Here is a 26,112-nt window from a genome sequence, read left to right as displayed (position 1 = left end):
TTGATTAAATATAATTTATTGCTGAATAAATAATTTAATTTTCAGACGAATGTGCTCGATAGCGATGCCAGCGGAGCTGATATTGGGTCACAGTCCTCCAGTCTACGGACACCATCACTTTCTGTACAACCCGCTGATGGTAACGGCCTCGCCTGGAAACGGGATCAGGCCCTGTATCACCTCGACCATAGACCAGCTCTCCGGGCTGACAATCAATCACTTCAATAAACAGCCCAAGAGTGACAGCGAGGACCGCAGGAAGGGGAATGATAAACAAAAGAAGCGCGTGGTCTTCGCTGATGACCGTGGGAGACCTTTAACTCAAGTTAGTTTATGATTTTATTTTTAGACACTACTTATTAAGCTTCTATTGGATTGCTTTTGGTGGTGTGAAGGTTATTGGTGACCTTGCTTTGTTTACTGGGCTGATGGAAGACGTTGCTTTAGGTTCGCGTGATGTCGGAACCCAGCAACATGCCACCATCCTTCTATCCAACCGGCTACTTGTCAAAGGCAATCCGAGACCAGGCAGAAGCAACGACGAACCCCTGGATAGCCCATTTCCAGCAGCCAGCTAGCGACTACCTGGCCTTCAGACAGAAACTCGACCAGAACTCAGTCTGCCTGGAGAACGTGATAATCCGCGAGGCTGAAGAGTGTCTGGACGGGACCATCAAGGTCAAGAACGTCGCCTATAATAAAGAGGTCCTCGTGAGGACCAGCGGAGACAACTGGAAGTCCCACGAAGACGTCTACTGTACCTATGTTCAACAATTGGGCGCCAATGCCATCCAGCCCAAGTTCATTCTATACGACACCTTCAAATTCCGCGTGACCTTGCCCGGAAAGTCCGATAAGATCGAGTTCTGCGTCTGCTATCGCATTAATGGTCAGGAGTTCTGGGACAATAATGAAGAGAAGAATTATATTGTCAAGAAACGTCCTGAGGTAAGACTTTTTTAAACTTTCAGAAAATTGAAGACTTACCGCTTTTTTTTTTTATTTATTTTCAGTGTCGACGTTACTCATTGTTCTCACAAACCGACGCTAAAATTCCTAGCAACGTTTTCAACACCGTAAAGATGAACAACGGAGATAATACCATTGGATCTGGGAAACCCAGCGAGGCAGTCAGGGCTAACATTCTCACCTGGAGCGAATTCGCTTCGTGGCAGCATTTGAATAACGACGCACCTTATTGGTGATTCTGTTAACTGTAATGATAATATATCACAATTTCAAAAAGTCAAGCTAGAGCAGACTGATGAACATGACATTCACTTCCGAGTCCGCGGCGCTGGCTTCTTTTTTATTAGGATTAAGTTATTTTAGCAATATCTACTTACCATAAGGACAAATGCCGCTATTTTAGTTTTTTTCGGTGAGTTTTTGAATTATTTATAATTTTACAGCTTAAATCTTGATACGGTATTTTTATTTTCCTCCAACATTAAAAAACTAAAAAAAAAAAGCAGTACTTGCTCTCATAAATGTACTGGAAGTAATAAATCGTCCGGATCTTGTTCACCCACGTGCGCTATTACGATCCAGACATCCTTGTATATTTTTACCGGCGCACCTTGATAAAATTTTCTCCAGAGAATTTATCACTCTAATATAAATATTTTTCTTATTTTTTTTTTTTTTTTTTTTTTTCAGACTGGTAATATTTACGATAATATAAGACTGACTCAAAAGGCATCACACGATTACTCAAAAGATATATAAACATTAACTAGAGAGATCAACCGCGAGAGTGGAAGACTGATATATATTTACATCTTTATCAATTAATTATTTTAATTATAATCTGTTATTATTTTTTTAGATATATCTAAATATATATATATATATATATATATATATATATATATATATATATATATATATATATATATATATATATATATAAAAATCTATGTTTTTCTAATTAAATTTTAATTAGACACTTGTTACGGTTAATTGTAAATTATAAATAAATTTTTGTTAAATAATCAAGGCCACACTGTTTTTTCTATCCAGTCTAAATATGATGAAACTTTCGTGTAAATTGCAGGGGAGTTTTTAAAAGCGCAGAATTTTCCGAAACTTGTTATTCCTAAAACACTGTAAGTGCAGTATGGTTCACGTAGGACGCGCTGTAAAGGCCCTCCACTATCACCCTGCAAAAAAAAAAAATTAATTTTATAAAGTAATTTTTATTATTTATGATCAAAAATATGAAATAAATTGATTACATAGTCGAGAAAGCCTTAAAAATACAAATTTTAAAAATTTAGTTCCTATGTTTTCTGTAAGATGGCGCTACGCACCGGATTAGGAACTACGTCACGCTCCCGCCAAAATTCAAATTAAAAAAAATTATAATTAATACAAAAATGAATTTTGTTAAGTAATTTTTATTATTTATGATGAAAAATACAAAATAAATTGATAATATAATCGATAAAACCTTAAAAAGACAAAATTTATAAATCTATTTAATTTAAATCTAAATAAAATACCTGACAAGTGTCCTTCCCGCCTTTCATAACTCCAGCACAAATCATTGTGTCTCTCAATCCATCTGGCATAGCCTTACTCCCAACTTCACCTTTAAACTTCTCCCTACATTCTTCCGTTTGAATCCTATCCAGCGTAACTTTCATCAAATCTTCACTCCCCGCTTCCGCTTCTGCATCAAATTATCAGCTTAACCTTCATTCTCTGAAAAATCCACCTTAAAACTCACCATAAGCAGTTTTTCCAAATCCGCTGGCAATAAACTTCTTATCTATCAGATTCTCCTCCACCTCCAAGCACGCCGGCCTCACTTCCGCCGTCAGATCTACAGGCTTCTCTAATTTTAGCAACGCAATATCATTGTACCTCAACGGAACCTTGTAATCAGGATGCGTTAGTCTTTCCTTGACGTTCCTTTTCTGGATAAATGGTCCTGGAGACTTTAAATTGATTAGCCCAATTTGAACTTTCGTCGCTGGACCTCTAAACAAGTCAACCAATCGAGTAATCATCTAATTTCTTTAATAATTTAGTAAAAGGCGGAAAATAATACTTACTTGTCCCTTGAATCCATACAGTGAGCCGCAGTAAGCACAAAATTATCCGAAATTAACGTCCCACCGCATTGCCAAGCGATTTCATCCTTTCCGTATCCGATAACTGCCTAAAAATGTAAATTTTATCAAAACACGCCCTTTTTGCGCTTAAGCCCCGCCTAGTAGGTTGTTACCATAGCAACGCCCCCCCCCCCAGTAACAGTCTTAAGCGTCGCTCATTGGCCAGTTACCTAGCAACCAACCTAGCAACTAGGATAAGCCACACCCACATCTTATTAAACACGCCCCTTTCTAAAAAAAAATTGTCTTTTTTTTATCAATTAAAAGCTCTGGTTTATATTTTTCTACTTATTTTGTAATTTATATTGAATTTTTTGAACTTTTTCGTCACTTTTATGGATATTAATATTAATGATTAATAAATTACCATATGAGGAAATTCTGTAGGCTTAGCTTTAGTTCCTCCGACAATTAAAGGTGTCTCAATGATCCCGCACTTGGAAACGCTGTTTGTTCCTGCATCAAGTCGGAGAACTGGAACGTCTTCGTCGGCGTAGACTAATTTTGCATACTCCGTGCATTCTGAAAAAATTTGTTAGTCTTAAGTGACTATAAAATAATAATAATAATAATAATAATAATAATAAATGTATAAAATTTTAAAATACTTTGCTGAGAAATACGTTCTGAAAAAGAAAATGGTAAAAAGTGAATCAACCAAATGAGTCCGAGTGTTTTCATGTTGACTAACAGAGCTTGTATTGCCGCTGTTTTTACCTCAAGGATTCATTTAATAGTTATTGATTGATAAAATTTATTGAGTTGTTATTACGAGTCATTAATTTTAGGAATATGAGAGTTGAATATAACAAGCTTTATTAATAAATGCAATTTATTTTATTAGATCTACAAAAGATAATCATAAAATACTGTTACAAATTAATTAAAAAAAAAAAAAAAAAAAAAAAAAAAATGAAAATTGATCAATGTGTGCCTTAGTTAGCAATAAGAGTCCTAATAGAATTAACAAATGGGAAAACTTCATCAATGGAACCCTTCTTGGAGCATTGGAAGTCAGTGAATCCATAAACAGTGATCCCTCTAATAACTGGAGATCCAGCACCGACCTGTCGAGTAAAAATAAAATCAATCCAAATCTAAATTTCATCCAAAAAAAAGGATTCGCTTTGAAACTCACCTTCCGCGAGACTTCTTCACCACAAGCGTGATGATCATCAGTGATCCTACAATTTTCATCATCAACGATCAAAAGCTCCTTCTTGAAGGTTTGCTTAGCAATCTTAGCAACTGGAGTGCACAGAGGACTCCATCCAAAGGAAAGATAAGTAGCTCCTCGCTGAAGCTTCTCTTTTGGCAGGTCGTAGACCACGATACCGTCTTCGATTTCATTTTTTAACTGCAAAAGACGCAAAAGATTACCAAAAGTCCAGCATTAAATTCCTTTCATGTCATTATTGATGATTGAAGACTTACAATGACAAGAAGAAGATTCTCTCCTAAGGGCTCAACTTTCGCAACATCGCGGAAGGAATTCTCTTGGTCCCAATTGACGGCTCCAGAAGCTACGGTGACAAGCTTCTTGTCCAGATTGAGATGGCACGCCCTTGAGATCAGGACATGTTTCTTGCTGACGGGAACTCCAACGCACCCGTGGTAGTTAGAGGTCTTTTCTTCGGTGACAATCACGGAAGTGCGGAACGCAGTTCCTATATTCTTGATGGTTCCCCAGCGGTAGTTTGTAGACTTATTTGGTCCAAAGCTGGGATACTCTGCGTGCTGCTCCAGATCGTCGAAACCTGGAACATCCGAAGGTGTTAATTAAAGCTGGACTAGACAAAAAGGTATCAAAAATAGTTACCTTGTGCTGCCGCTAGGGCGAGCAGGGCGCTAATTATCAAGATTTTAGCAGGCATCGTGAGACTAATTCGATTTGAAGTTCGATCAAGATTGCCGAGAATTTATATACAAGCACGTGTTTACGTTGAATCACTTGTATTTTGTTAGATTGTGTTTTATCAGCTGGATTTGAATCGAATGGTTTGGGTGTCAAGCAAGGTTAGCGATGCGGTGTTTGGTGTTAATTGTACAGGTTCGGACGGAATTCGATACGCTTATCTATTGGACTAGATAAATATAGTTTTGATAAAGTGCGCAATAAATTGAATTGATGGTATTTGATTATTTGTTGCGATGACTGATAACAAAATTGAGAACATTGAATTTTTTTGGTATTTTCTAACTATAATATTATTATTACTGTATTAATACCATTTTATTTTATATTATTATAAAATAATAGTAATTATAGTGAAAACCCGACATCATTTGTTTTTCTATATTTTCCAGCTCTAAAGTCGATAAGCTAACCTCTGCTTCCACCAACAGCAAAGTCAATCCACAAGCCTAAAACTCTTAGCTCCCGCCATCTAGCTTCAAAAAGCCGAAGCTCGTCACAAAAACAAACGCCTATACTATATACTAGCATCCGCACGATAAGTAAAAAGAAAACAGTATCTAACCTGATTTTCAAAATAAACCTTGAAAATGTGTCCGGCGATCCTGGACAGCGAAGAGCGATGCCTAGGAGGCATGACATTTTTCGCTCAGAGTCACCCGACGGAGCTCTGCGGAAGCAACGGACTGCCATTAACGCCAAACTCGATCACGATCTACGGAAAGGCCCAGTTCCTGAAGACGGTCCGGCACAAGAATTTGGCTCCGTACCTGGACATAATACGGAGCAAGCACGAGCGGACGATTGTCGTGGCTGAATATACTGGGTCTCCGGTTTCCGGACACATCGGTGATGAAAGCTTCTCTTGGGAGACTATCAAGTACATAGCGTATCAGTGTCTGTCGGCGCTGAGCCACATCCACGACCTGGGACTGACTCACAGGTAAGCTTAATAATTTTATTCACCTGGAGCTTGATAGTCTGATAATTAATGTTGCAGGCACCTGAGTCCGGAGACGATCCTGATCTCCAGGAGCCAGGAGATAAAGCTGTACAACTTCGGACTCTACTACATGACGGACATGGGCCGGAATGTCTCCTTTCCGATCGGGAGCCCGAAGTACACCGCCCCGGAGGTGTTTTTGAACGAGCAAAGCACCCCCAGCTCTCCTAAAGTGGACTCCTGGTCCCTGGGGATGATCATCGCGGAGCTGCTGCTGAAGAAGTCACTCTGGGCGGAGCTGAAGCTGGGCCAATGTCTGTGGAAGCTCCTGAGCCTGCTGCAGTCCGAGAACGGGATCTTCGAACGGCTGGCCCTGGAGTGCAACCGGCATGACATTTACAAAAAGATTCCGCAGGAGTTGAAGGAGTTTGTGGCCAAGGCGCTGGAGGTTGATCCTTCGAAGCGGCTCAGCGCTATGGAGTTGCTGGATCTTCCGATTTTTAACGAGTTCAGGTCTGGGGAGTTCAAGGATCAGGACGAGTTCCTGGATGTTGTTACCAGGAAGATGGACGACTTGTATTACTTGTGGCAGCTCGCTGGAGGCGACATGACTGGCGAGCTAAAGAAACAGGGGCTGATTAGGTCCAGGCCTCCGATTTTGTCCATTCCTAATTTGATTATTTTGCTGGGGCAAATGTTTGGAAGGAGAGACACTGCTGGGTTGCTAGATCTTAGGGTTATTAAGGTATTTATATGAATATTATTTTTGTTATTTGTGATGTTGGATGTCATTTAGTAGTATAGTAGTCATCATTCTCAATTTAGGTACCCCTAGAAACTCTGAAGCAACGTCTAAGCCACGTGCCATACATAGCCAACAGCCCAAAGCTCTCGACAGAAGCAGACTTCTACTTTCAAGACGAACTAACCAACGCGACAACCAAGCTTCCGCTGATAATCCGGGAACGAGACACCGAGTACCAGTTCTACCGACTGGTCCTATTCGAGCGGCTGCTCCAAGCCTACCCAGTGTCTCGATCAGCAATCCTGCGAGAAGCCCACAAGGACATTCCTCCGCCCTTCCGCGGCCAGATTTGGGCAGCTATTTTAGGCGTAATCGGAAACATCCAGAGAAAATACGAGCAGATCGACAAGGAGACTCCAACGCACACTGACCGGCAGATTGAAGTGGACATTCCTAGATGTCACCAGTACAGCGAGTTGCTGTCCTCTGGAGCAGGACATGAACGACTTCAGAGACTCCTCAAGGCCTGGGTGAGGAACAATCCTCAGTATGTCTACTGGCAAGGTCTAGACTCGCTCACAGCGCCGTTCCTGTACCTGAACTTCAACAACGAGGCGCTTGCGTTTGCCTGCCTGGAGGCTTTTGTTCCCAAATACTTGCACCAGTTCTTCCTGAAGGACAATAGCGCTGTCATTCAAGAGTACCTTGGAAAATTTTCGCAGATCATCGGGTTCCATGATCCCAAGCTAGCGAACCACTTAAGAGGGATCAGTTTTGTTCCGGAACTCTTTGCGATTCCCTGGTTCCTCACCATGTTCTCACGTAAGTTCTTGTTCTACCAGATGGCCTTCTAAAGTTTTTTATTTTAACCATTAAATTTCTTTTCCAGATGTGTTCCCGCTGCACAAGATTCTCCATCTATGGGACAAGCTTCTTCTCGGAGACTCGTCGTTCCCTTTGATGGTCGGCCTCGCGATATTGAAGCAGCTTAGAGACGCGCTGCTAAATTCCGGCTTCAACGAGTGTATCCTCCTGTTTTCCGATCTTCCTGAGGTGGACATCGAGCTCTGCGTCAAAGACTCCATGGACATGTACACGAACACTCCGATGAGTATTACCTATCGGAAGTACCAGTTCGACCAATCTAAAGCCACCCACTGGAAGGAACTTGAACCTGGAACTGAGAAGATACCAAGGATTAGTATTGATGATTTCATTAATTATTATGGAAACAAACGGGATAAGATGATTGTTGTCGACATCAGGAATAATATACAGTAAGTTTGCATTTTTACAGTTTACATCTTGGATGATAAGTTGATTTTGACATTTTTAGGTACGAGCGCGGTGCTGTGAAAGGAAGTATTAATATACCGTTCACTAGTGTCCAATTGTCGCATACTAGCATTGAGTCGTTGGGGAACCAAGCTAAGGTCTTGGCTGATCCAGATAATAATGACTGTATTGTTGTTGTTATTGGACCCCATGATCAAAATAATGCTTTAGTAAGTATGGTTTATTATTTTAAGGGGGTATTAATTAAGATACTGCCTGAGAAATTATGATTTTCATTATCTTGGTTGGGAATACTGACTACTATAATACTACCGAAGAAATTATGATGATAATCATCAATTATTATCATAAAAAAAAAAAAATACTGACTACTATACTACCGAAGAAATAATGATGTTGATAATTATCAGCATCATCATAACAAACTAAACTACCAAAAAATAGTAATAATTAAGAACCTTTTTTTTTTTTTTTTTTTTTTTTTTTTTTTTCTAGTTCACTGAATTCCTGATAAAATGCAACATATCAGGAGTATGTTCCCTCCAAGACGGTATCTACGGCCTAAGATCCAAATGTCCGAATCTTTTGGTCCCAATTCGTGACCAGATATTCCTGTAAATAATCTATAATTTCTATTAATACATACATAATAAATTGTAAATATTATTTTTGTAAGTAATAACTGTTATCATTTTAATTTAATAATCATGTTTATATAACCCCGACACTGGTAATTTTTTAAAACCTTCGGCAATTTCCATGACTTATTACAGCAATCATAGATTATATCATTACATGATGATAATAGTATAAGTTTGTCAGTTGCGAAAACTAATTGATAATCTGTTATCAAACAACAATGCGTTTTATTATTGTTGGCCTTTTAATTTTTCATGGAGCTATTGCTTATCATGGTAAGTATCATTATTATTATTCTTGTTATTATTATTATTATTATTATTATTATTATTATTATTATAATGTAATTTATTTTTTAGAAACGGGCTCAAATCAATGCAGAGATGAAGAAAAAAAAAAATAGAAATTCCAACAGAAGACGCGGCAAAAGGTTTCGCTCGAATTAACGCTGCAGAAGGGATTGAGAATGCAACTGAGCTTGTCTTTGAGTCTAACAGCAACGGGAAGGTAGAATACTATCCATGTCCAGGAGTTATGGTAACCCTGATTAAAAAAATGAATTAAAAAGTATTGGAAATAACGAAATTTGAATTCTTTCCAATACTTCTGAATACTTTAAATACTTTTGAATTCTTTATCTTATGGAAAATTAACATTGTCAATCGGTTTGAATTCTTTTTTTTAATCAGGGAACCCTTGCGACTTTCAAATCATTCTGAAATCAGTTTGAAAAAATTCTGGAAACGTTATGGTATCATAATGGTTCCAGAGTGGTTTTGTGCCTATTTTCCAGCATGAAACCAGAGTGAACCCAGACTAAATTCCACTAAAGTGGAATCAAATAAAAAACAACCATTACCCTCGGGAATCGAATCTGGGACCTGACGCTTGAAAGACTAATTCTTTACCAGTTTACCGATGAGAATTACTTGAATATCAGGGTTTTTAACAACTACAAGTAATGCAAATCGTATACATGATCAATGCGTAATGAACAAAATTTTTTATTTCGTTTGTAAATTATTAATTATCAATATACACTGATAGAAAGATTTATTAACTATTAATAAATTAATTTATTTGAAGACAATTATTTAATTGTCTAAATTGGTTAAATTTTATTAATTTAAAATTTAGCTCGATCAAATATTAAAAACAAATACATGTAATGACATATAGTTATATATAAATTATATGTAATTATATGTAGTTATATAAAAATTATATATAATCTTAAAAACGAATGTATGTAGTGATCGGAATTGTACTGACATACAGTTATATATAAATTATTTGCAATTATATATAGCTTTATATAATTACATATAATCTTAAAAACAAATATCTGTTTTAATATATATAACTGTCTTAAAAAAATATAAATAGTTAGATAGAAATAAAGTATAATATATATAATTTTTTTTTATTTATTTATCTATATAATTCATCTAATTAATTAATAATTTAAAAAATTAACTTGTTGAATTACAATTTCAATAATTTACAATTGTAAAAATATTTTTAAATTTAAATTCTCCCGCTAATTTTTGCGGCGCTGGCCGCGCGTGCGCAGACGCCATTTTCATCGACAATAATAACAATAACCCCAAAAAAAACATCAAAACTCGGCAGTCCATGATGTCGAATGTCTGATTACTTGCTACTAAGTAAATTAAGTACACAAGTGCACTTTTTACAACAATATTTACCCACTAAATATACATAAAATATAAAATATATAAAAATAAAATAATCAAGGCAGAAAATAAAATAAAATAATATTTGAGGTGTCAAAATATTTTCGGCAACATTTTTAATCCTGGAGGAAAAAATAGCAAGTAAAAAATGTTAATTTTTTAAATAATTAAATTAATGTGTAATTAATAAATTTGATTAAAAAAAAAAATTAAAAAGTGTTAAAAAAAAAATCAAAATTTTTTTTTACTAAAAAAAAATTTTTGAGTCAGCGAAAATGACAGAAACTAATGGAACGAATAATTCTAATATCAAAAATGGAAATTTTATCTGTGGAGTTGTCGAGGGTAAGTATACATTTTTAATTATTAATTTGTAAAAATTTATTTTATTTTTTAAGAAATTTATTTTCTTGAGTTGATGAGCATATAACCTTGTATAGAGGATTGAAAATCTTGTGGATTGAATGCTCGCAAGCTAAATATTAAAATAGCTTATAAATATTTTATATCTTCCAGGATTTTACGGCCGGCCATGGACTTCCGAGCAGCGAAAAGACCTCTTCCAGAAGTAAGTCACCTCCGTCTTCCATGGTATCAAGCGTCTTGATCCTCCGAGAAAATATCCAAAATAATACAGTCAAAACTGCTTAAAGCGACATCAATTAAGATAACGACAAAATTTCAAGGTCACGTCTAAATACAATATAAAACTTTTAAGCTAAAAACCGTTTATAACGACAAATCGCTCATAACGACCATGGTTGAACCATCTTAAAGAAGAAAAACATCGTTTATAACGTCTAAAACATGATTTTGCACTTGTAATTGTGTTTGTATTTGTTTTTCAGTAATTTTGGTTTAAGCACCAGAGGTTCAATAATATACCAATCAGTGGAGCTATTTTACAAGAAAAAGCCAATGATTTTGCCCGTAAATTAGGAAAAGACAATTTTAAATGTACTTCTTCTTGGATAGAACGTTTCCGACTTGGTTATAACATAGTTAGTGGAAAAATTAGTAGCCAAGCGGCTGATGTACCAACTGGGACCAGAGAAGAGTGGTTGTCAAAAAAGTCGCCTGTTTTTTGTAAAAATTATAAACCAGGAAATTTTGGAAAAATGCCTTTGAGATTGGGATACTCAATTGAAAGCTCAAAAAAGATAAATTCTTCTTGTGGTGGACAACTGTCCTGTTTAAAATCTACAATTTATTAAGCTAGTATTCTTACCGCCTAACGTGACTTTTTTCCTGTAACCAATGGACCAAGGAATTATAAAATCCCTCAAAATGTACTATAGAAAATTGCTAGTGAGCACTTACTACAAAACATTGAAAAAAAAATAAAAGAAAAAAATGATTTGACGATTCTGGATGCGATGTTTAATAAATAGTTGTAATGTATTTTTCAATGTAATAAGAACGTTTTTAATTATTAATAATAGATATTGGTTATAACGACCATCGGCTATAACGACTATAATTCATCGGTCCCTTCAATGTCGTTATAAACGGGTTTCACTGTAAGATATTATCCGAGGATGTTAATTTTGGGGATATTTTGTCGGAGGATCAAGAATCATAGAACTTTCTTCCATACTCTCCAAATAATAACTAATCTAATTATATTTTCCAGAATGAAAAAATGGGGCATGGATTCATATTTGTACGCTCCAAAGGATGACTACAAGCACCGAGCGTTCTGGCGCGACCTCTACACAGTCGAAGAAGCGGAGCATTTAACCGGATTGATAACTTCCGCTCGGGACTCAGGGATCACCTTTTACTACGCTCTGTCCCCAGGTCTGGACATAACTTACTCCAGCGTGAAGGAAGTAACAGCCCTTAAGCGAAAACTGGAGCAAGTCTCTCAATTCGGTTGCACGGCCTTTGCCCTGCTCTTCGACGACATAGAGCCAGAAATGTCTGAAGCTGACAAGGAAGTCTTCCAGTCGTTCGCTCACGCCCAGGTCTCGGTGACCAATGACATTTTCCAGCACCTGGGACAGCCGAAGTTTCTGCTCTGTCCTACTCAGTACTGCGCCACAAGAGCCATGCCCAACGTTCCAAGTTCCGAGTACTTGAATACTCTAGGGAGCAAGCTTGCTCAGGAGATTGACATCATGTGGACCGGGCCTAAGGTCATTTCCAGGCTCCTTACTCCAGAGAGCATTGAAGAGATCACTGAGGTACTCAGAAGGCCGCCGGTTATTTGGGATAATCTTCATGCTAATGATTATGACCAAAAAAGAGTCTTTTTGGGGCCTTATTCTGGAAGGTAAGTATTATTATAATTATTATTGATGTTATTAAAATATTAAATAAATAATGAAAATAATTTCAGATCACCAGATTTGATTCCAAAATTACGAGGTGTCTTAACAAACCCAAACTGTGAATACGGCGCAAATTTTATCGCAATCCACACTTTGGCCCAGTGGAGCCGCTGCAACGTTGACGGAAAACGTGACCTGAGTCTCAACGACACAGTATCAGCGGATATAAAATTAGAAACTGAGACTGAAGACGGTGTAGTGGGGGAAGATGTTCCGAGTACCTTGTCACCAAACATGTATCACCCACGACACGCTCTAAAGGCAGCTATCAAAGACTGGCTGGGAGAATTTTCTAAAAAAAAGGCCGCCTGGGGTGTGATCGCGAAACCGCAGCCTGCAGTGGCACCCACTGTTCCAATCCCGATAATCCCCTCAGTGAACACTTGCATGAGTCTAACAGCGACCTCTACAGTGTCGACAGTATCCAGTGCGCCAATCACCGCCCCGGGGAACACGAACCACCTGGCGGCACTGGCAGAAGTCTGTTCCAGCGTCACTAGCGACTTTCCAGGACCCACTGGTCCAGCTATGAACAGCCTGGTGTCGGATAATAAAGTGGAACCGGTTGATACTGGCACTGGAACCTCAAATTCCGGAATTGGAACCGCCTGTTCCGAGAACGGGCCTGGAACAGTTGGAACGGTCGGAACAGGTGGAACCGAGGCTCAGAAAGTTGGAACTGAAGATGGAACCGGTGCTAGGAACCAACAGGAGAACCTGGAGTCTCCAGAAATAACGGAACCGATGGACTGCAATACGACTCCTAGCAATTCACCAAGTCAAACGGTCAAAGATGACGAGGCTATGGTTGAGAACACCTCCACCTGCAGTGGAACATCCGGAAGCATGCAGGTCGAGGAAGTCAATGGAACTCAAATGATTGTTGAGACAGATGGTGCTGACGGAGAAGGGGAGAAGGATAAAGATAAGATGCTTACGATAGAAGACCTTGGGTTACTCTGTGACCTGTTCTATTTACCGTTCGAACATGGCGGCCAGGGGATTCAGGTTCTTCAGGAATTTAATTGGCTGAAAAGTAATGCGCATGTTGTCTTGAAGAAAAAGGACGAGAGCTGCAAGGCTGATGTAAGTTTAATTTTAATGTTCCAAGAACAATATTAGGTTCTAGGAACAGTGATAGGTTCTTGGAACAATATTAAGTTCTAGAAACAGTCATAGGTTCTTGGAACAATATTAAATTCTAAGAACAATACTAAGTAATCATTTCTAATTTTTCAGTACGAAGAATGGCTATCAAGAGCTGCAAAATTCAATGACATGTGTGAGGCAGTGAACCGGCTGTTCCAACGAATGACTTACTGTGACAACCGGGAACTTCTTTACGACCTATACTCGTACATCTGGGACATGAGAGGCGTAATCTCCCTCCTTAATTCGTATGTCAAATGGCTGGGTAAGCACTTTTCACCACCATTGATCACTGAATCATCAGCTATCATTAATGAAGCAATTTCCCCCACGGAACCTAATCAACCCGCTTTGTAATTAACATTAGTAACTAATTGTTAATCATTAATCATCAATTAATAACTTTTTTTCGTCTACTGTTCATAGCATTTGGAAAATTCCAGTCATCGATGACGACGTTTACTCAAGGCAGCTACACATGTACGGGAACTTTTTTTTTTATTAATTATAATAATTAATTATTAATTGTTTAGACCGTTCATGATTAACGTAATTAAATTAATTAGCAGTACATATGTTATCACATTAATTTGTTTTTATACTTAATTACGTTAATTATTAAGAAGCAGAGGCCTGAAGATCTTGTCAAATTATTAATTTTAGATTAATTATTATTTAAGAGATTAATTAATCAATTAATTAATATTTTGTGTTCAGGGTTCTCTAATGGGTGGAAAGAGACTTTTATGAGTGGTGATCAAGAGCCATGGGTTTTCCGGGGTGGATTAACTGCAGATTTGCAGGTATTTAATTTTTTTAGTAATAGTAGGTTCTTAGAACAAGCTCGGGTTCCTAGAACAGTACTAGGTTCCAGGAACAATGACAGGTTCCTAGAACAATAATAAGTTCTAGGAATAATGATAGGTTCCTAGAACAGTATTAGGTTCCAAAACGATATACCGTTCTTAGAATAACATAGAGTTCCTTAAGGAACATTAATAGGTTCCAAGTACAAAATTTTAAATATTTTTTCAGAGATTAATACCAGTAGACAGTGGAAACGATTTATTTGTCTACAAAGCTCCAGAAGTTCCAACCAGTATCATCTACACCGTCAGACCTTACTTACCTTCTGATGAGGATGCAGTTTACGCCCTTTGTAACCAGATCACTGGAGTTACGGGAACTTCTGCGGTTGCTGACAGGTAAGACAAAATGGTGATTAATGATTCTAAGTATTTAAGTTATAGATTTATCATTTTTAATTTTTTTTTTTTTCTCTTTTAGGTTAGTCGGCGGGTTCCTGACAATCAGCCCAGAGTTCTGCATGATGGTTGAAGATGACTCTGGCCTCGTAGGCTATGCACTGACGGCGCTTAATATTAAAACTTACTACAAGAAAATGGCCGTCGCTTGGATCCCGGAATTAAAGGCTAAATATCCTTTGGAAGATATTACTAATGATCTTCCTGAAAGTGTTCAGGTATGTTTTGTAATTTATACAAATAATTATAACTCCTAAAATAATTATTTCTCAAAAAAAAAAAAAAAAAAAAACCATAAATTAATTTCCAGGAGGCTATAAGATACTTCCACTCGTTTTCTCCGGAGGTTCCAGAGCAACTGTCGCAGCAGTTCCCATCTCTAGTAATGTGTTCCTTACTTCCAACAGTGACGGACCAATCAATAGCCAAGAGACTGATAACCTGTTCCCTGGCGGCGCTGCGAGCAAACGGTGAGTTTTTAACCTCAAAAAAAAAAAAAAAAAAAATCATAATAATTAAAATAATTATTATAATCGCATAAAAATATTGTTGTCAGGATCCTTTGGGATCCACACGACCATAAGCGCAATGGACAAAGAATCCCACGAGTTTTACGGGAAGCTAGGGTTCGTAGACTACAACCAAGGTCAGGAGGAGCTTCCAGGGGTGGTCACCATGTCACGGAGCTTCTAACACAAGGCCAATTCCTCGGTTGTTTTTATAAACAAGCTATATTTGCTTAACTCACTGCCCGGCATTAATCTCCTCAAGCTCCTCCACGATCCCACTAATCTCTAACCCCTCACCACTTTTGGTCTAAGCCCATAACCTGGTTCATATACATAATCCGTATTTTTTAATCAGTAACCTTTTTTTTACTGATTAACGATCAATAAAATGCAAAATAATTAATAATTATAATAATAATTAATATTACTAGGAATTAAGCACTAGACATGATGATGCACATATTTATAGTAATTTTAAAAATTAATATCATGTAATATTTCAAAACAATGTGATCATTTATTAATAAAAATGAAATCAATTTATTAATAATAGGATACTTTAAATCAGTTTTATTGCATTTTTTTGTTTAGGTTCAATTTTAGGTTGAGTTTTTTATGAAAAAAAATTTTTTTAGGGTTTTTTTAGGTTAAATTAATGCTTAGTTCCAAATACAATATAAGGTTCCAAGAACAATGTAAGATTCCAAGAACAATGTAAGGTTCCAAGAACAATGTTAGGTTCCAAGTCCAATGTAAGGTTTTATAAAGAACTGTATAAGCTTCTACAAGATAGCAAGTGAAAGATATATTTAGGTTCCTTGAAGAACAATGTTGCATTCTCTATTAGATTCCAGGAACAGCCTATAGTTCTAGGAATAATACTAAGTTCTAGGAACGATACTAGGTTCTAGAAACAGTAATAAATCATAAGAATAATGTTGGGTTCTAGGCACAGTAATAAGTTCTAAAAACAATGTTAGGTTCTAGGAACAAAACTAGGTTCTGAGAACATTAATACATTCTAGGAACAATAGGAGGTTCTAGAAACATCGCTGGGTTCTAGGAACAATACTCGGTGCTAGGAACAATAGTAGATTCTAGGAACATTGTTAGGTTCTAGGAACAATACAAGGATCCAAGAACATAACTAGATTCGAGGAACAGTACTAGGTTCTAGGAACAATTGTAGGTTCCAGGAACAATACTAGGTTTCAGGAGCAATACTCCGTTCCAGGAACAATATCAAGTTCCTAAAACTCAATTTCTAGGTCTCAAAATAAGACAACAACTTTCAACTTTTCTTAATTAAATTCATTTATTTCATGTTCCTTTCAGGTTTTCTTTAAACCCATTACAATTACATTCTTTTGAACCCCGTGTATGGGGCCATAACCTGTTTATGAAACCCAAGATAATTTTCTACAAACCCTAGGACCCAATTAGGATCCCCCAGCTTCATGGGCCTCAATTTAATAACCACCCCGTCATTAGTAACAACATTGTAAACCCGTTCCTTGATTTGGATGTCCTCGATCCGCTTCATCTCTGCCACTAAGCTAATTTTCTCCCTCCTAACCTTCCCTCTCTCTAATCCTTCTCTCTCCTCTTCATCTAGATTAACCGTCAGTCCCAAATCTTGCTTATTCGGCCCCCAGTTCTTGGAACCCAAGTAAGTTTCTTCATTTTCCAAAAATTCTTTGTTCCTCTTTGATTTATTTTTTACCATGTCGACCTTCAATTGGTACTCTCCTTCGGAATATTCTTCTACAAAATCTGGGGCCTTATTTTGAGACTTAGCCAGAGAATTTACGCAATTTGGGCATAAAAGTTTCCGAATTTGCGGGCATTTGTTCGACGGTTTGTAGTTTAACCTTCGCGATTTTGAATTTTTTGGAAATTTTGGACTTCGGGGCCTGAATTTGGGCCTCTTGGAACTTCCAAAGATGTTTTGGGATAAAATTGGAAGCTTTTCTTCTGAAATAAGAGCAAAAATTTAAATTTTTAAGTAACTTAATTCAAAAATTTGATTTTTTGGAACTCAAAAATTTTCTTTTTTCAAATTTTGACCCTTAAAAAAATTTTTTAAAGATAATCTAATGAACTTATTTCATAGAAAATTTAATTGCCTACAAAAAAGGTTGAATTGTATTTTTTGATAAAATCAACCCTTAAAAAGTTACAGCCCTTTAAAGTCAAATTTAAACCAACCTTTGCGAGGTATATACTCTTCCGGGTGATTTTTGTTCCACTCTTTTCTCAAAGCCTCCATAACTTCTCTAAACCCCTTCTTCCAGACCTCCGGGGGTGGAAACACACACCCACCCCCAACATTAACAGCCTTTAAATTTTCTAAAGTGCAAAGTTCCTTCGGAAGTCTCTCAATCTCGTTTCCTTGGAGCAAAATTGTTTCTAAAGAATTGTGATTTTTTATTCCCTTCGGAAAAGTTTTCAACTTGTTGTTCCTCAGATCCAACCACTCCAAAAACTTTAATTTCTCGAACAATTCATCAGGTAAATTTGTTAAATTATTGTTCCCTAGGTACAGCATCTAAAATTCAAATTTTACAATTTTGATATCAAATTTCTAAGCAGCCATCGTGAAATTTAAATTATAGAGGTCTCACAATGCCAAAAATAATTTTTTTATATTTTTAAACCATTTTTTTAAAAAACTTCTTTAAACTTGCGAGAAAAATTTGCGACAATGCGCCGCATAGCGGTAAAATTAAAAACTAAAATTGTTCTAATTTCAAATTGCGATATCTCTTTAACTATCAAAGTTACAAAAAAAAAGTTTTATACAAAAGTTGTAGAGACAAGTCTTTTCTACAAAAAAGATATCTTACAATTTTCTTCTAAACCCAATAGTTTTCTCAGAATTTTAATTTGAAAATTTTCCAAAAAAATCCAAAAATTTTTTTTTTTTCAAAAATTTTCAAACTTTGATATCTCTTCAACTATAATAGTTATAAAAAAAATGTTCAAACAAAATTGATAGGAAATTTTCTCATCTACAAAAAGGTTTTCATTAAATTTTCCTCTAATCCCAATAGTTCTCCTAGAATTTCCATTTTAAAATCCCTCAGCTCCAAAATTTCTAAATTTCTTCATTTTTTCTCCAAAAATTTAAAATAAAATTCATACCTTGACATTTTTAATCCTCTCGATCAAATCCAAAGGAAACTCTTCTAAATCATTGTTCGAAAGATCGCAAAAATGTTCATTAAAAACCGGAATTTTCTTGAGCACTTGCGTGTCAATTCTCGATTGCCTAAAATTTTCTTTTTCAAAATTTCCCCCTCTCTTTTTATTTCTAACTTTCGACTTCACACTTGAAACTTCGGAATAAGTATCCAACATATCCTCCTTCTCAATTCCAATTTGTTGCTTCTCATTATTATTATTTTCACTGGCTTCATCCAAATTTTGAGCGCTTTCTTCATCAAAATTCAAATTTTTAAATTCAAAATCTATTTCCTTGTCAACTTCGTCGATTATCGAGACCTTCAACAGGTTATGAGCCGTGACTTCTTCGGAAGAAGTGTTAACCTGTATAATTAATTATTAATAACTAGCAACTTTACTTTTTTGAATTTCTTACCTCGCTGATCAAATTTTGAGAGCTTTCGTCGACGGAAGAAGAAGAAGAAATCGATAATTGAGGCTCTTCAGTAGTATTTCCAAGGTAACTGGTCAATTTTGAAATTTTTGGTCCATTTTTTGGTAAATTAACCCCGTAGAAATTTGACAGAAGGTTTGTCGCGGTTTCCATTTTATTGATTTGATTTGCAGCTGTTTGGGTTGCTAAGTACATATTGATCGGTTAATACTCTTATTTAAAATTAATATTCTGGCTAAACTATAAAAAATAGAGAGAAATTATTCAATATTTTACCCAAAATTTTGATTTTGAAATTTAAATTTACTATTTTTAGAAAAAATATCAAAGGTTTGTTTTTTAATTATTATTATTATAGCTATACTGTTCAAGATAGAAAAAAATGTTTCTCACAAAAGTTGTAGAGCATTCAAGTTCCTAAAAAAAAAGGTCTCTTATAATTTTTTCATATTTTCAATATTTGGCCCAAAATTGTGAATTAAAAATTTTGGCTCAAAATTTGACCTTGAAATTTTTTTTTTTTTTAACTTCAAATCAAAATTGTGACTAAAATATTGGTCCTATAAAAAAAGTTCTGAACAAAAGTTGTAGGAAATTAAATTTCCTATCTAGTAATGCCCAAAAAAATTTTTTAGGTCCCATAGGTCCTATAAAAAATCAAAAACAAGTGATAGTTACTCTAAATGCTTTATTTCCGAATACATAAACGAAATTCTACAATAAAAATAAATAAAAATACACAGAGATTCATATTTAAGTAAATAAATTATCTATTACACAATAATAATTTTTCTAAGATCATCTAACATTCCAATTAGAGTCCGCATATTAAATTAGAGTTCAAAATTTCCTCATCGATCGCCGGCCGTACAAAAATGCTTATTGAGTTGTCGAATATTCCGCTAGAGGTCAGCCTGATCGCAGTAACTCCGCAGCCAATGAGCTTGAAGCTCCGTTCAGGCTTGGAAGTGAATCCGCAGACGGAATCTAGAAGTTCGAATTTGGAAGTATCAAGGCCGTTGGATCCGCCGATTAGAACCTGGTCCATCAATCGGTGCTTGTCGCAATGGTGGATTATGCCTGAGTCGAGTTGCCGGAGGTAGTTAAGGCCCTCTAGTTTCTTGGTTCCGACGTTCAGGGCGACGATCTGAACCGCAGAGGGGTAGATTGTAGCCAGGGTACAATTTTTTCGCTCTCCGAAGTTCCGTAGGGTAAATGTGTCCATTGTGCTGTTGACTAGGATGTTACACGCTGGAAAAAAAAATTTTTTTGGTAAAAAATTATTTTTAGCCGCACTGATCCGCACGGCAAAATTTTGATCCGCATGAAACCTCTGGTGTACAATTCTTTTGATTTGAAAAATAATTTTTGGACTAAATGATAAAATGATCCGCAGAAAATCCGCACAGATCCGCACGACAAAAAATTGATCCGCAATAATCCTCAAAAATACAATAATAATTTTTTTAGCAAAAGAAAAAAAATGATCCGCACAAAATCCACCCAGATCCGCACAATAAATTTTTAATCCGCACAGATCTGACCAAACTCAACATTCTTATTAAAATTTGTTTCTTAGCCTCACAAATTTTTTGTTAATTCTACGGAGCGACATAAAATTTTTTTTAAGCCGTACGGCATAATAGTTAAACTTTTGAGCCGCACAAAAACACATTTAGCCTTACGGAATAATATTGAGTTGTACAAAATAATTCTAAAACTTACGAAATGGGTTTTTCCGGTAGCGAACAAACATAGTAAAGCCCTTGCCCTTGACCGGAATTTTATACTGGACCAGAGCGCTGTTTTGAGAACTCAAAAACGTGTGGCTAACTCTCGATCCACAGAACTCGGTGACTCTTTTCTCGAACGGCAGCTCGTGGTCATTCTCTGATGGGAAAAACTCCCCATTTAACTCCCAGCCATCAACGAACTGAAAAAACAAATTTTTAATTAATTTTCTTTGAGCTTGCGAGAAAGTTACAGTGCCATGCGCCGCCTAGTGGCGAACTTTGTAACTAATTTTTTTTTTTCTTTTTAATAGTATCAGAATGTTTCAAAACTTTGATATTTTTCATTAATTTTCAAAATTACTAAGTAGTTTTTCTAATACTCACCGATACAAGGCCGTCTTGCTCACAAGGAACGTCGAAAGAGAGAAAATTAACTTCTATTCGTTTATCGGGATCAGTTATTAAATAAACTCCGCAGACTGTAGGTTCGTCGCTTTGCGATTCGTAGATAAATTTTCCGGGCTCTGATGTCACAAACACGCAGTCTAAAAATAGTAATAATAATTTTGATGTAAAATTTTTGAGTAGCCATCAAATAATTCAAGCTCTAGAGGCTTGACAATATCAAAAATAATTTTTCCAGATTTTTAAATCAATTTTTTTTAGAAATTCCCTAAATCTTGCGAGATAAATTAGCGCCCATGCGCCGCCTAGTGGTGAATTTTGGAACTAATTTTTTTTTTTTCCGGCTAATTGATTCAAAATGTTGTAAAACGTTATTATTTACATTTAATTTAAAAAATTGCCAGTTTATTTGCGGTGAAAATTGCAATTGGAGTTTTACCTGAGATAATTATAGACGGTGGTACAATTTTTCCTATTCCTTTGAAGATGTAATTAGTTATCGAGTCTGGAGCCATCTGTAACGATATTCTAAATTAAATTTTTTGAATTGAAAAAAAAAAAAAAAAAAAAAGTCACTTGTGTGACATTGATTAAAGTATATTTCAGGATGCAATGAGTTGATAATTTTTCCTGTCTTTCGTCCCACTAATCGATAAAACTCATTTATATATATATAGCTGTAAGATAAAGTAAATATAGAAAATCCTTATTAAAAATTGATACTCGTAATAACGAGAGCAGGGGATGGATGAAATATCATTTCTTTTTTTTCCGGAAATTTAATATTTATATCACAGCGTGATACTTGACATTTCTATATCAAAGAAATCGGATTAAAATAATACGTTTGATTTTAATTACAGAAATTTCATTTTTTAATTTTTCATTTCAAATTTTTTATTATTAATCTTCAAAATTTAAATTCTAGAGGCCGAAAATAATTATTTTCTATTTTTTAAGCCATTTTTTCAAAAAATTCCCTCAAACTTGCGAGAAAAATTCGCGACAATGCGCCACATAGCGATAAAAATAAAAATTAAAATTTTTCACATTTTAAATTAAATTATCTTCTAAACTGTTAGAGTTACAAAAAAAAGTCTTAAACAAAACTTGTAGGAAATTCTTTAATCTAAAAAAAAAAGGTGTTTTATAATTTTTTTTTTAACTCAATATTTTCCCTAAAAAAAGCTAAAAAACAAAATCACATAAAAAAAGTAGTTTGAATTGCGATTGCACTTAGCGTCAATTTCGCCCTAATATTGATTATTGAGTATTGATAACTTATCTATCTAATAAAAGTGATATTGTATATTAGAGCTTAATAACAAATTACCGTTATCAGTATCAATATCAATTTGAGTATAATATACAAAGTAATTTAAATTATTTCAATGAAAGAGAAGAAGGGGAGATAAAATTATATTAATTTAATAAAATGACTAAAATGAATCTCCAGTGACCGAGTTAGAAAAAGTAATTGAATTTATTTGATAACTGTCAAACTTGGTCACCAGAAAGATTTTTTATTTAGCTAACTAAATTGATTGCTGGGGAATCTTTTAATCAAACTTTTTACATGTAAGGTAAAAGCCTCAATTATTGACACTATAAGAAACAAAGTTATGATTTGATTTTTTTTAAGCAATCAAATATTAATATCGTAGGAGGGTGTGTAGGTATTACTGCGGTTTTTTCGGTAGGTCTTACTTCAAAAGCATTTTTCTTAAATTTTTCAAACCTAACAATAATTTTTTTTTTTTAAACCAAAGATTGACTCATTATTGACTCAAAAAAAAAAAAAAAAAATCAAGAGTGCGATAAACTAATATTTTCTTTAAATAATAAACATTAAAAAAAAAAAAGTTCATATGGATGTATTACTGCGGGCATAAAAGGAGCTTGTCTCTATTACTGCGTGGCAATTACTGCGTGCCTATTACTAACGATCAAATTCAATTATAAACAACTTCGGGATCATATAAGAAATTAATAAAATACGTTTGAAAGATAATTATTTGTTTAATAAAATGACTGGATTAGAACGTACTCCTCAAGTAATTTCAATTTATATCAATTAATAATAATCACCGGAATAGTGATGTATAACAGAGTTTTTAAAATAATTAAAAAAATGAGCTTTATCGAAGAATTACAAATCTTGATTTTAAAAAATCATTTTGAATTTTTTTAAATCAATCAGAAAAAATTTTGAATAAAATTACATTGACTTAATTTAATGAAAATTTCTTGGTTTTAAAGTTTTTCTGCTTAATTTAACACAACAAATTCTTTTATTATAATGACCGCTTGTATTTTTTATCAACTTTGATTTATTTGTTTTATTTTTTATCAATTTCTGTTTATAATTTATTTTTAACTAAGAGCAATTTGAAGGCAACTTGAACTGTCAATTGACAGGCAATATTTTCTTTTTAATTTAAAATATATGGATTATTTTACACCCTTAGTAATTGGTAGAAATTCATACAAATAGAGGTGCTTATATTACTGCGGATTATTGAAAACATTCCCAGTAATACAAGCATGTTCATTTTTTTGGTAGCAATCACCGCGTCCTTAAATAAATAATATTAATTAATGAAAATTGAATTTTTAATGCATAACTGATATTACAGAAGGGTTGTCTTACTTTTATATGGAAAAAATTTTAAATTTGAAGCATTTTATGTAAAGAAAAAGATCTTTTATTTTTTTCGTACAGAAACTCACAAAAATATAGCTTACTACCTGCTAGCCAATTAATTTTAATTTATTAATAACAAATTAATTGTTGTACGTGTAAAACTATGCAAATATTTTCTTGAAGATTTCAATTACAAGAAACAATTTTTTTTAATTCAAAAAGCTCAAGTACGATTTATTTATAATTGAAATAAATAAATCTGCAGTAATACTTAATTTTTTTTAATAATTAATATTTAATATTTTGAACTAAAAGGAATTTTTTTCAATTTTTTAATTAATTAAAATTTAATAAAAAATTTATATGACAGTTATTCTTATTACAGATGATTAAATATATCTAAAAATAATTTAAGGTGTCAATATTTAGACCCCTGTGAATAGTCGGGACTTTTATTTTATTTTACGATCAAACTTTAACATGTATGATTCACCATAATACTCGCTAAGTATTATTATTATCTTTTATTCGGGGTTTTATTGAAAAGTGATTTCTGATGATGACGTCCGAGACTCTCTGATCTCTGCTGATAATCCCGGCTCTTTTTTTAAGGATTCTTGGAAGGCTATGACCAATAATTTATAGTTAATAATCATAACCGGATAAGTGAAAGTGAAATTGGGTTTTTTGGGATTCAATCTTGATTTATGAGGAAATAATAGGAGATATGGAAAAATTATACGAGACATTTTTTTTAGGAAATTAAATTTACTACAATTTTTGTTTAAAACTTTTTTTTGTAACTTCAATATTTCATTCACAAATTTCAATTAAAAATTTTACTAATTTTAATAATTTTCCGAAAAGATTTTCCAGAAATAAAAAAAAAAAAAAAAAATAAAAAAATAAATCAATTACTCACCTTGCCAGCAGGTGCATGACGGTCATGCAAAACAATGCTCGCATAGCTGAGCGTAATCGCAAAAAATACGAAGATAAGAATGAAAACTTCGCGCCTCGGCATCGCAAGCTTAAACAATTATTTATTTACTCAAAAATTACGCGTACTATTTATAATTATAATTACAATTACAGTTTGTTATTAATAACACGTAATATATTAAGATTTTTTATTCCCGTCAATTCGATTTAATTTATTATTTTATTTACTAAAGAATTTTATTTCTGACAATTTAATTACACACTTGGTAATTTGAAGATACAAGTGTGTCTGGAGCCTCACGACCCTTCACGCTTCTTTTTATACCGAGGATACCCGAGAGGACACTAGCGCGCATATCCCAATTGTCATTATTTTTTTTTTACATTTTTTTTATCACTAAAAAACTATAAAAATAAATAATAAAAACAAATTTTTTTTCTTTCAAATTTTTAAATTTCTGTGGCCGGAAAACTAATTGGAATAATTAGACACTTGAGGAGTGAATTGGATAGGAAATTTTCCGGGCTACAAAAAACTCCTTTGTAGTACTTAATTCGTAAATTTAATACTTCGGCTGCAATTAACGATTTTCTGAAGTACTATCAATTTTACAGAGAAAATTTTTTTTAAACCCACTAAAACTTCTTGGAAAATTGGAAAAATCACAATTTTAATTAAGAAAATAGTAGAATCGATATAAAGGTGATTAACAATGTTTATAAAATATTTCTATCAAGTTACTTGACCCCACTTAACTCGATAATCGATATTTAATTATTAATAAATTCGCATAATTAAATTTTTATTGTTTATTAGATTCACGCTTACGTCAACGATTAAAGTGAAAATAAATGAACAAACGTCACATTTCGAGGTAAACATTTAAATGTTGATAATATTATCAGATACTAAATTAGAAGCGTGATACAGATAGTTGAGTTTACTTGCGATTAATTAATTAGTCAATTAATGAAAGAATTTGTTTCTTTGATTGTTGACAAATGACTCTGTTTACTGTTTACTCCTTCAATCCTGTTTGCTGGGACGAGAATAGAAGCAGAAAAAAGCGAGATAGATTGCGAAAGAAATCGAGCAGTCCGAGTGTTGAATTAATGATTAGAAAAAAAAAATGTTTTGTAATTTTTTTAAATTATTAGC

The 26,112-nt window shown here is 34.4% G+C and overlaps 7 protein-coding genes across 10 annotated transcripts; 3 read left to right on the top strand and 4 right to left on the bottom strand.

Moving 5' to 3' along the window:
* Positions 1-456: 456 nt before the first annotated feature.
* Gbs-70e (Glycogen binding subunit 70E) lies at positions 457-1,205 on the top strand. The gene is made up of 2 exons (XM_074239981.1): positions 457-948; positions 1,014-1,205. The coding sequence occupies exons 1-2, from the start codon at positions 457-459 to the stop codon at positions 1,203-1,205; spliced, it is 684 nt and encodes a 227-aa protein (XP_074096082.1).
* On the top strand, positions 1,204-8,743 carry LOC141525175 (TBC domain-containing protein kinase-like protein). 3 transcript variants are annotated; one of them, XM_074239547.1, is made up of 7 exons: positions 1,204-1,381; positions 5,427-5,977; positions 6,035-6,722; positions 6,803-7,544; positions 7,612-7,999; positions 8,059-8,227; positions 8,514-8,743. In XM_074239547.1, exons 2-7 carry the CDS (start codon positions 5,625-5,627, stop codon positions 8,634-8,636), a joined length of 2,463 nt encoding a protein of 820 aa, XP_074095648.1. In that variant the 5' UTR covers positions 1,204-1,381; positions 5,427-5,624; the 3' UTR covers positions 8,637-8,743. The 3 variants fall into 3 exon arrangements, with proteins under 3 accessions (XP_074095648.1, XP_074095650.1, XP_074095649.1); XM_074239548.1 differs by lacking the exon at positions 1,204-1,381 and adding an exon at positions 5,167-5,308; XM_074239549.1 differs by lacking the exon at positions 8,514-8,743 and having other exon boundaries at positions 8,040-8,168.
* On the bottom strand, positions 1,625-3,971 carry LOC141525180 (serine protease snk-like). Its single transcript, XM_074239557.1, has 6 exons — positions 3,728-3,971; positions 3,487-3,641; positions 3,060-3,166; positions 2,732-2,985; positions 2,505-2,674; positions 1,625-2,162 (listed from the first exon to the last, which is right to left on the bottom strand). The coding sequence occupies exons 1-6, from the start codon at positions 3,798-3,800 to the stop codon at positions 1,995-1,997; spliced, it is 927 nt and encodes a 308-aa protein (XP_074095658.1). The 5' UTR covers positions 3,801-3,971; the 3' UTR covers positions 1,625-1,994.
* On the bottom strand, positions 3,982-5,077 carry LOC141525181 (uncharacterized). Its single transcript, XM_074239558.1, has 4 exons — positions 4,939-5,077; positions 4,554-4,876; positions 4,258-4,476; positions 3,982-4,186 (listed from the first exon to the last, which is right to left on the bottom strand). The coding sequence occupies exons 1-4, from the start codon at positions 4,991-4,993 to the stop codon at positions 4,055-4,057; spliced, it is 729 nt and encodes a 242-aa protein (XP_074095659.1). The 5' UTR covers positions 4,994-5,077; the 3' UTR covers positions 3,982-4,054.
* A 1,448-nt stretch (positions 8,744-10,191) lies between the features above and the next one.
* On the top strand, positions 10,192-16,160 carry Oga (O-GlcNAcase). Of its 2 annotated transcripts, XM_074239545.1 has the most exons (11): positions 10,199-10,699; positions 10,871-10,922; positions 11,988-12,629; positions 12,696-13,773; positions 13,927-14,101; positions 14,263-14,316; positions 14,554-14,639; positions 14,872-15,041; positions 15,124-15,319; positions 15,412-15,571; positions 15,658-16,160. In XM_074239545.1, exons 1-11 carry the CDS (start codon positions 10,630-10,632, stop codon positions 15,792-15,794), a joined length of 2,820 nt encoding a protein of 939 aa, XP_074095646.1. In that variant the 5' UTR covers positions 10,199-10,629; the 3' UTR covers positions 15,795-16,160. The 2 variants fall into 2 exon arrangements, with proteins under 2 accessions (XP_074095647.1, XP_074095646.1); XM_074239546.1 differs by lacking the exon at positions 14,263-14,316 and having other exon boundaries at positions 10,192-10,699.
* Positions 16,161-16,935: 775 nt separating this feature from the next.
* On the bottom strand, positions 16,936-19,424 carry LOC141525466 (uncharacterized). Its single transcript, XM_074239980.1, has 4 exons — positions 19,212-19,424; positions 18,755-19,159; positions 17,819-18,158; positions 16,936-17,584 (listed from the first exon to the last, which is right to left on the bottom strand). Exons 1-4 carry the CDS (start codon positions 19,422-19,424, stop codon positions 16,968-16,970), a joined length of 1,575 nt encoding a protein of 524 aa, XP_074096081.1. The 3' UTR covers positions 16,936-16,967.
* Positions 19,425-19,900: 476 nt separating this feature from the next.
* Crh-bp (corticotropin releasing hormone binding protein) lies at positions 19,901-25,261 on the bottom strand. The gene is made up of 5 exons (XM_074239676.1): positions 24,934-25,261; positions 21,807-21,882; positions 21,347-21,507; positions 20,955-21,162; positions 19,901-20,480 (listed from the first exon to the last, which is right to left on the bottom strand). Exons 1-5 carry the CDS (start codon positions 25,033-25,035, stop codon positions 20,044-20,046), a joined length of 984 nt encoding a protein of 327 aa, XP_074095777.1. The 5' UTR covers positions 25,036-25,261; the 3' UTR covers positions 19,901-20,043.
* Positions 25,262-26,112: the final 851 nt, after the last annotated feature.

The sequence above is a fragment of the Cotesia typhae genome, unplaced genomic scaffold, assembly GCF_013202065.1.
Source record: "Cotesia typhae breed Kobodo isofemale line unplaced genomic scaffold, CoteBio_Ctyphae contig_26, whole genome shotgun sequence".
NCBI lineage: Eukaryota > Metazoa > Arthropoda > Insecta > Hymenoptera > Braconidae > Cotesia > Cotesia typhae.
Note: the sequence above shows the minus strand (reverse complement) of the source record. Positions and strands in the feature narration are given on the sequence as shown.

What these genes read in the sequence shown, in the direction of transcription:
- Gbs-70e (XM_074239981.1), top strand. Translation starts at nt 457, where the DNA reads ATGTCGGAACCCAGCAACATGCCACCATCCTTCTATCCAACCGGCTAC. An exon ending in TTGTCAAGAAACGTCCTGAG is followed by an intron (nt 949 to 1,013) that starts GTAAGACTTTTT and finishes ATTTATTTTCAG; the next exon opens with TGTCGACGTTACTCATTGTT.
- LOC141525180 (XM_074239557.1), bottom strand. Translation starts at nt 3,800, where the DNA reads ATGAAAACACTCGGACTCATTTGGTTGATTCACTTTTTACCATTTTCT. An exon ending in TGTATGGATTCAAGGGACAA is followed by an intron (nt 2,986 to 3,059) that starts GTAAGTATTATT and finishes TGACTTGTTTAG; the next exon opens with AGGTCCAGCGACGAAAGTTC. An exon ending in ATTTGGAAAAACTGCTTATG is followed by an intron (nt 2,675 to 2,731) that starts GTGAGTTTTAAG and finishes AATTTGATGCAG; the next exon opens with AAGCGGAAGCGGGGAGTGAA.
- LOC141525181 (XM_074239558.1), bottom strand. Translation starts at nt 4,993, where the DNA reads ATGCCTGCTAAAATCTTGATAATTAGCGCCCTGCTCGCCCTAGCGGCA. An exon ending in CGCCCTAGCGGCAGCACAAG is followed by an intron (nt 4,877 to 4,938) that starts GTAACTATTTTT and finishes CGGATGTTCCAG; the next exon opens with GTTTCGACGATCTGGAGCAG. An exon ending in AGAATCTTCTTCTTGTCATT is followed by an intron (nt 4,477 to 4,553) that starts GTAAGTCTTCAA and finishes CGTCTTTTGCAG; the next exon opens with TTAAAAAATGAAATCGAAGA.
- LOC141525175 (XM_074239547.1), top strand. Translation starts at nt 5,625, where the DNA reads ATGTGTCCGGCGATCCTGGACAGCGAAGAGCGATGCCTAGGAGGCATG. An exon ending in GACCTGGGACTGACTCACAG is followed by an intron (nt 5,978 to 6,034) that starts GTAAGCTTAATA and finishes TTAATGTTGCAG; the next exon opens with GCACCTGAGTCCGGAGACGA. An exon ending in TAGATCTTAGGGTTATTAAG is followed by an intron (nt 6,723 to 6,802) that starts GTATTTATATGA and finishes TTCTCAATTTAG; the next exon opens with GTACCCCTAGAAACTCTGAA.
- Oga (XM_074239545.1), top strand. Translation starts at nt 10,630, where the DNA reads ATGACAGAAACTAATGGAACGAATAATTCTAATATCAAAAATGGAAAT. An exon ending in ACGAGAGCTGCAAGGCTGAT is followed by an intron (nt 13,774 to 13,926) that starts GTAAGTTTAATT and finishes CTAATTTTTCAG; the next exon opens with TACGAAGAATGGCTATCAAG. An exon ending in GATTAACTGCAGATTTGCAG is followed by an intron (nt 14,640 to 14,871) that starts GTATTTAATTTT and finishes ATATTTTTTCAG; the next exon opens with AGATTAATACCAGTAGACAG.
- LOC141525466 (XM_074239980.1), bottom strand. Translation starts at nt 19,424, where the DNA reads ATGTACTTAGCAACCCAAACAGCTGCAAATCAAATCAATAAAATGGAA. An exon ending in CTCAAAATTTGATCAGCGAG is followed by an intron (nt 19,160 to 19,211) that starts GTAAGAAATTCA and finishes TTAATTATACAG; the next exon opens with GTTAACACTTCTTCCGAAGA. An exon ending in AGAGGATTAAAAATGTCAAG is followed by an intron (nt 18,159 to 18,754) that starts GTATGAATTTTA and finishes TTTGAATTTTAG; the next exon opens with ATGCTGTACCTAGGGAACAA.
- Crh-bp (XM_074239676.1), bottom strand. Translation starts at nt 25,035, where the DNA reads ATGCCGAGGCGCGAAGTTTTCATTCTTATCTTCGTATTTTTTGCGATT. An exon ending in GTCATGCACCTGCTGGCAAG is followed by an intron (nt 21,883 to 24,933) that starts GTGAGTAATTGA and finishes ATATCGTTACAG; the next exon opens with ATGGCTCCAGACTCGATAAC. An exon ending in ACCGTCTATAATTATCTCAG is followed by an intron (nt 21,508 to 21,806) that starts GTAAAACTCCAA and finishes TACTATTTTTAG; the next exon opens with ACTGCGTGTTTGTGACATCA.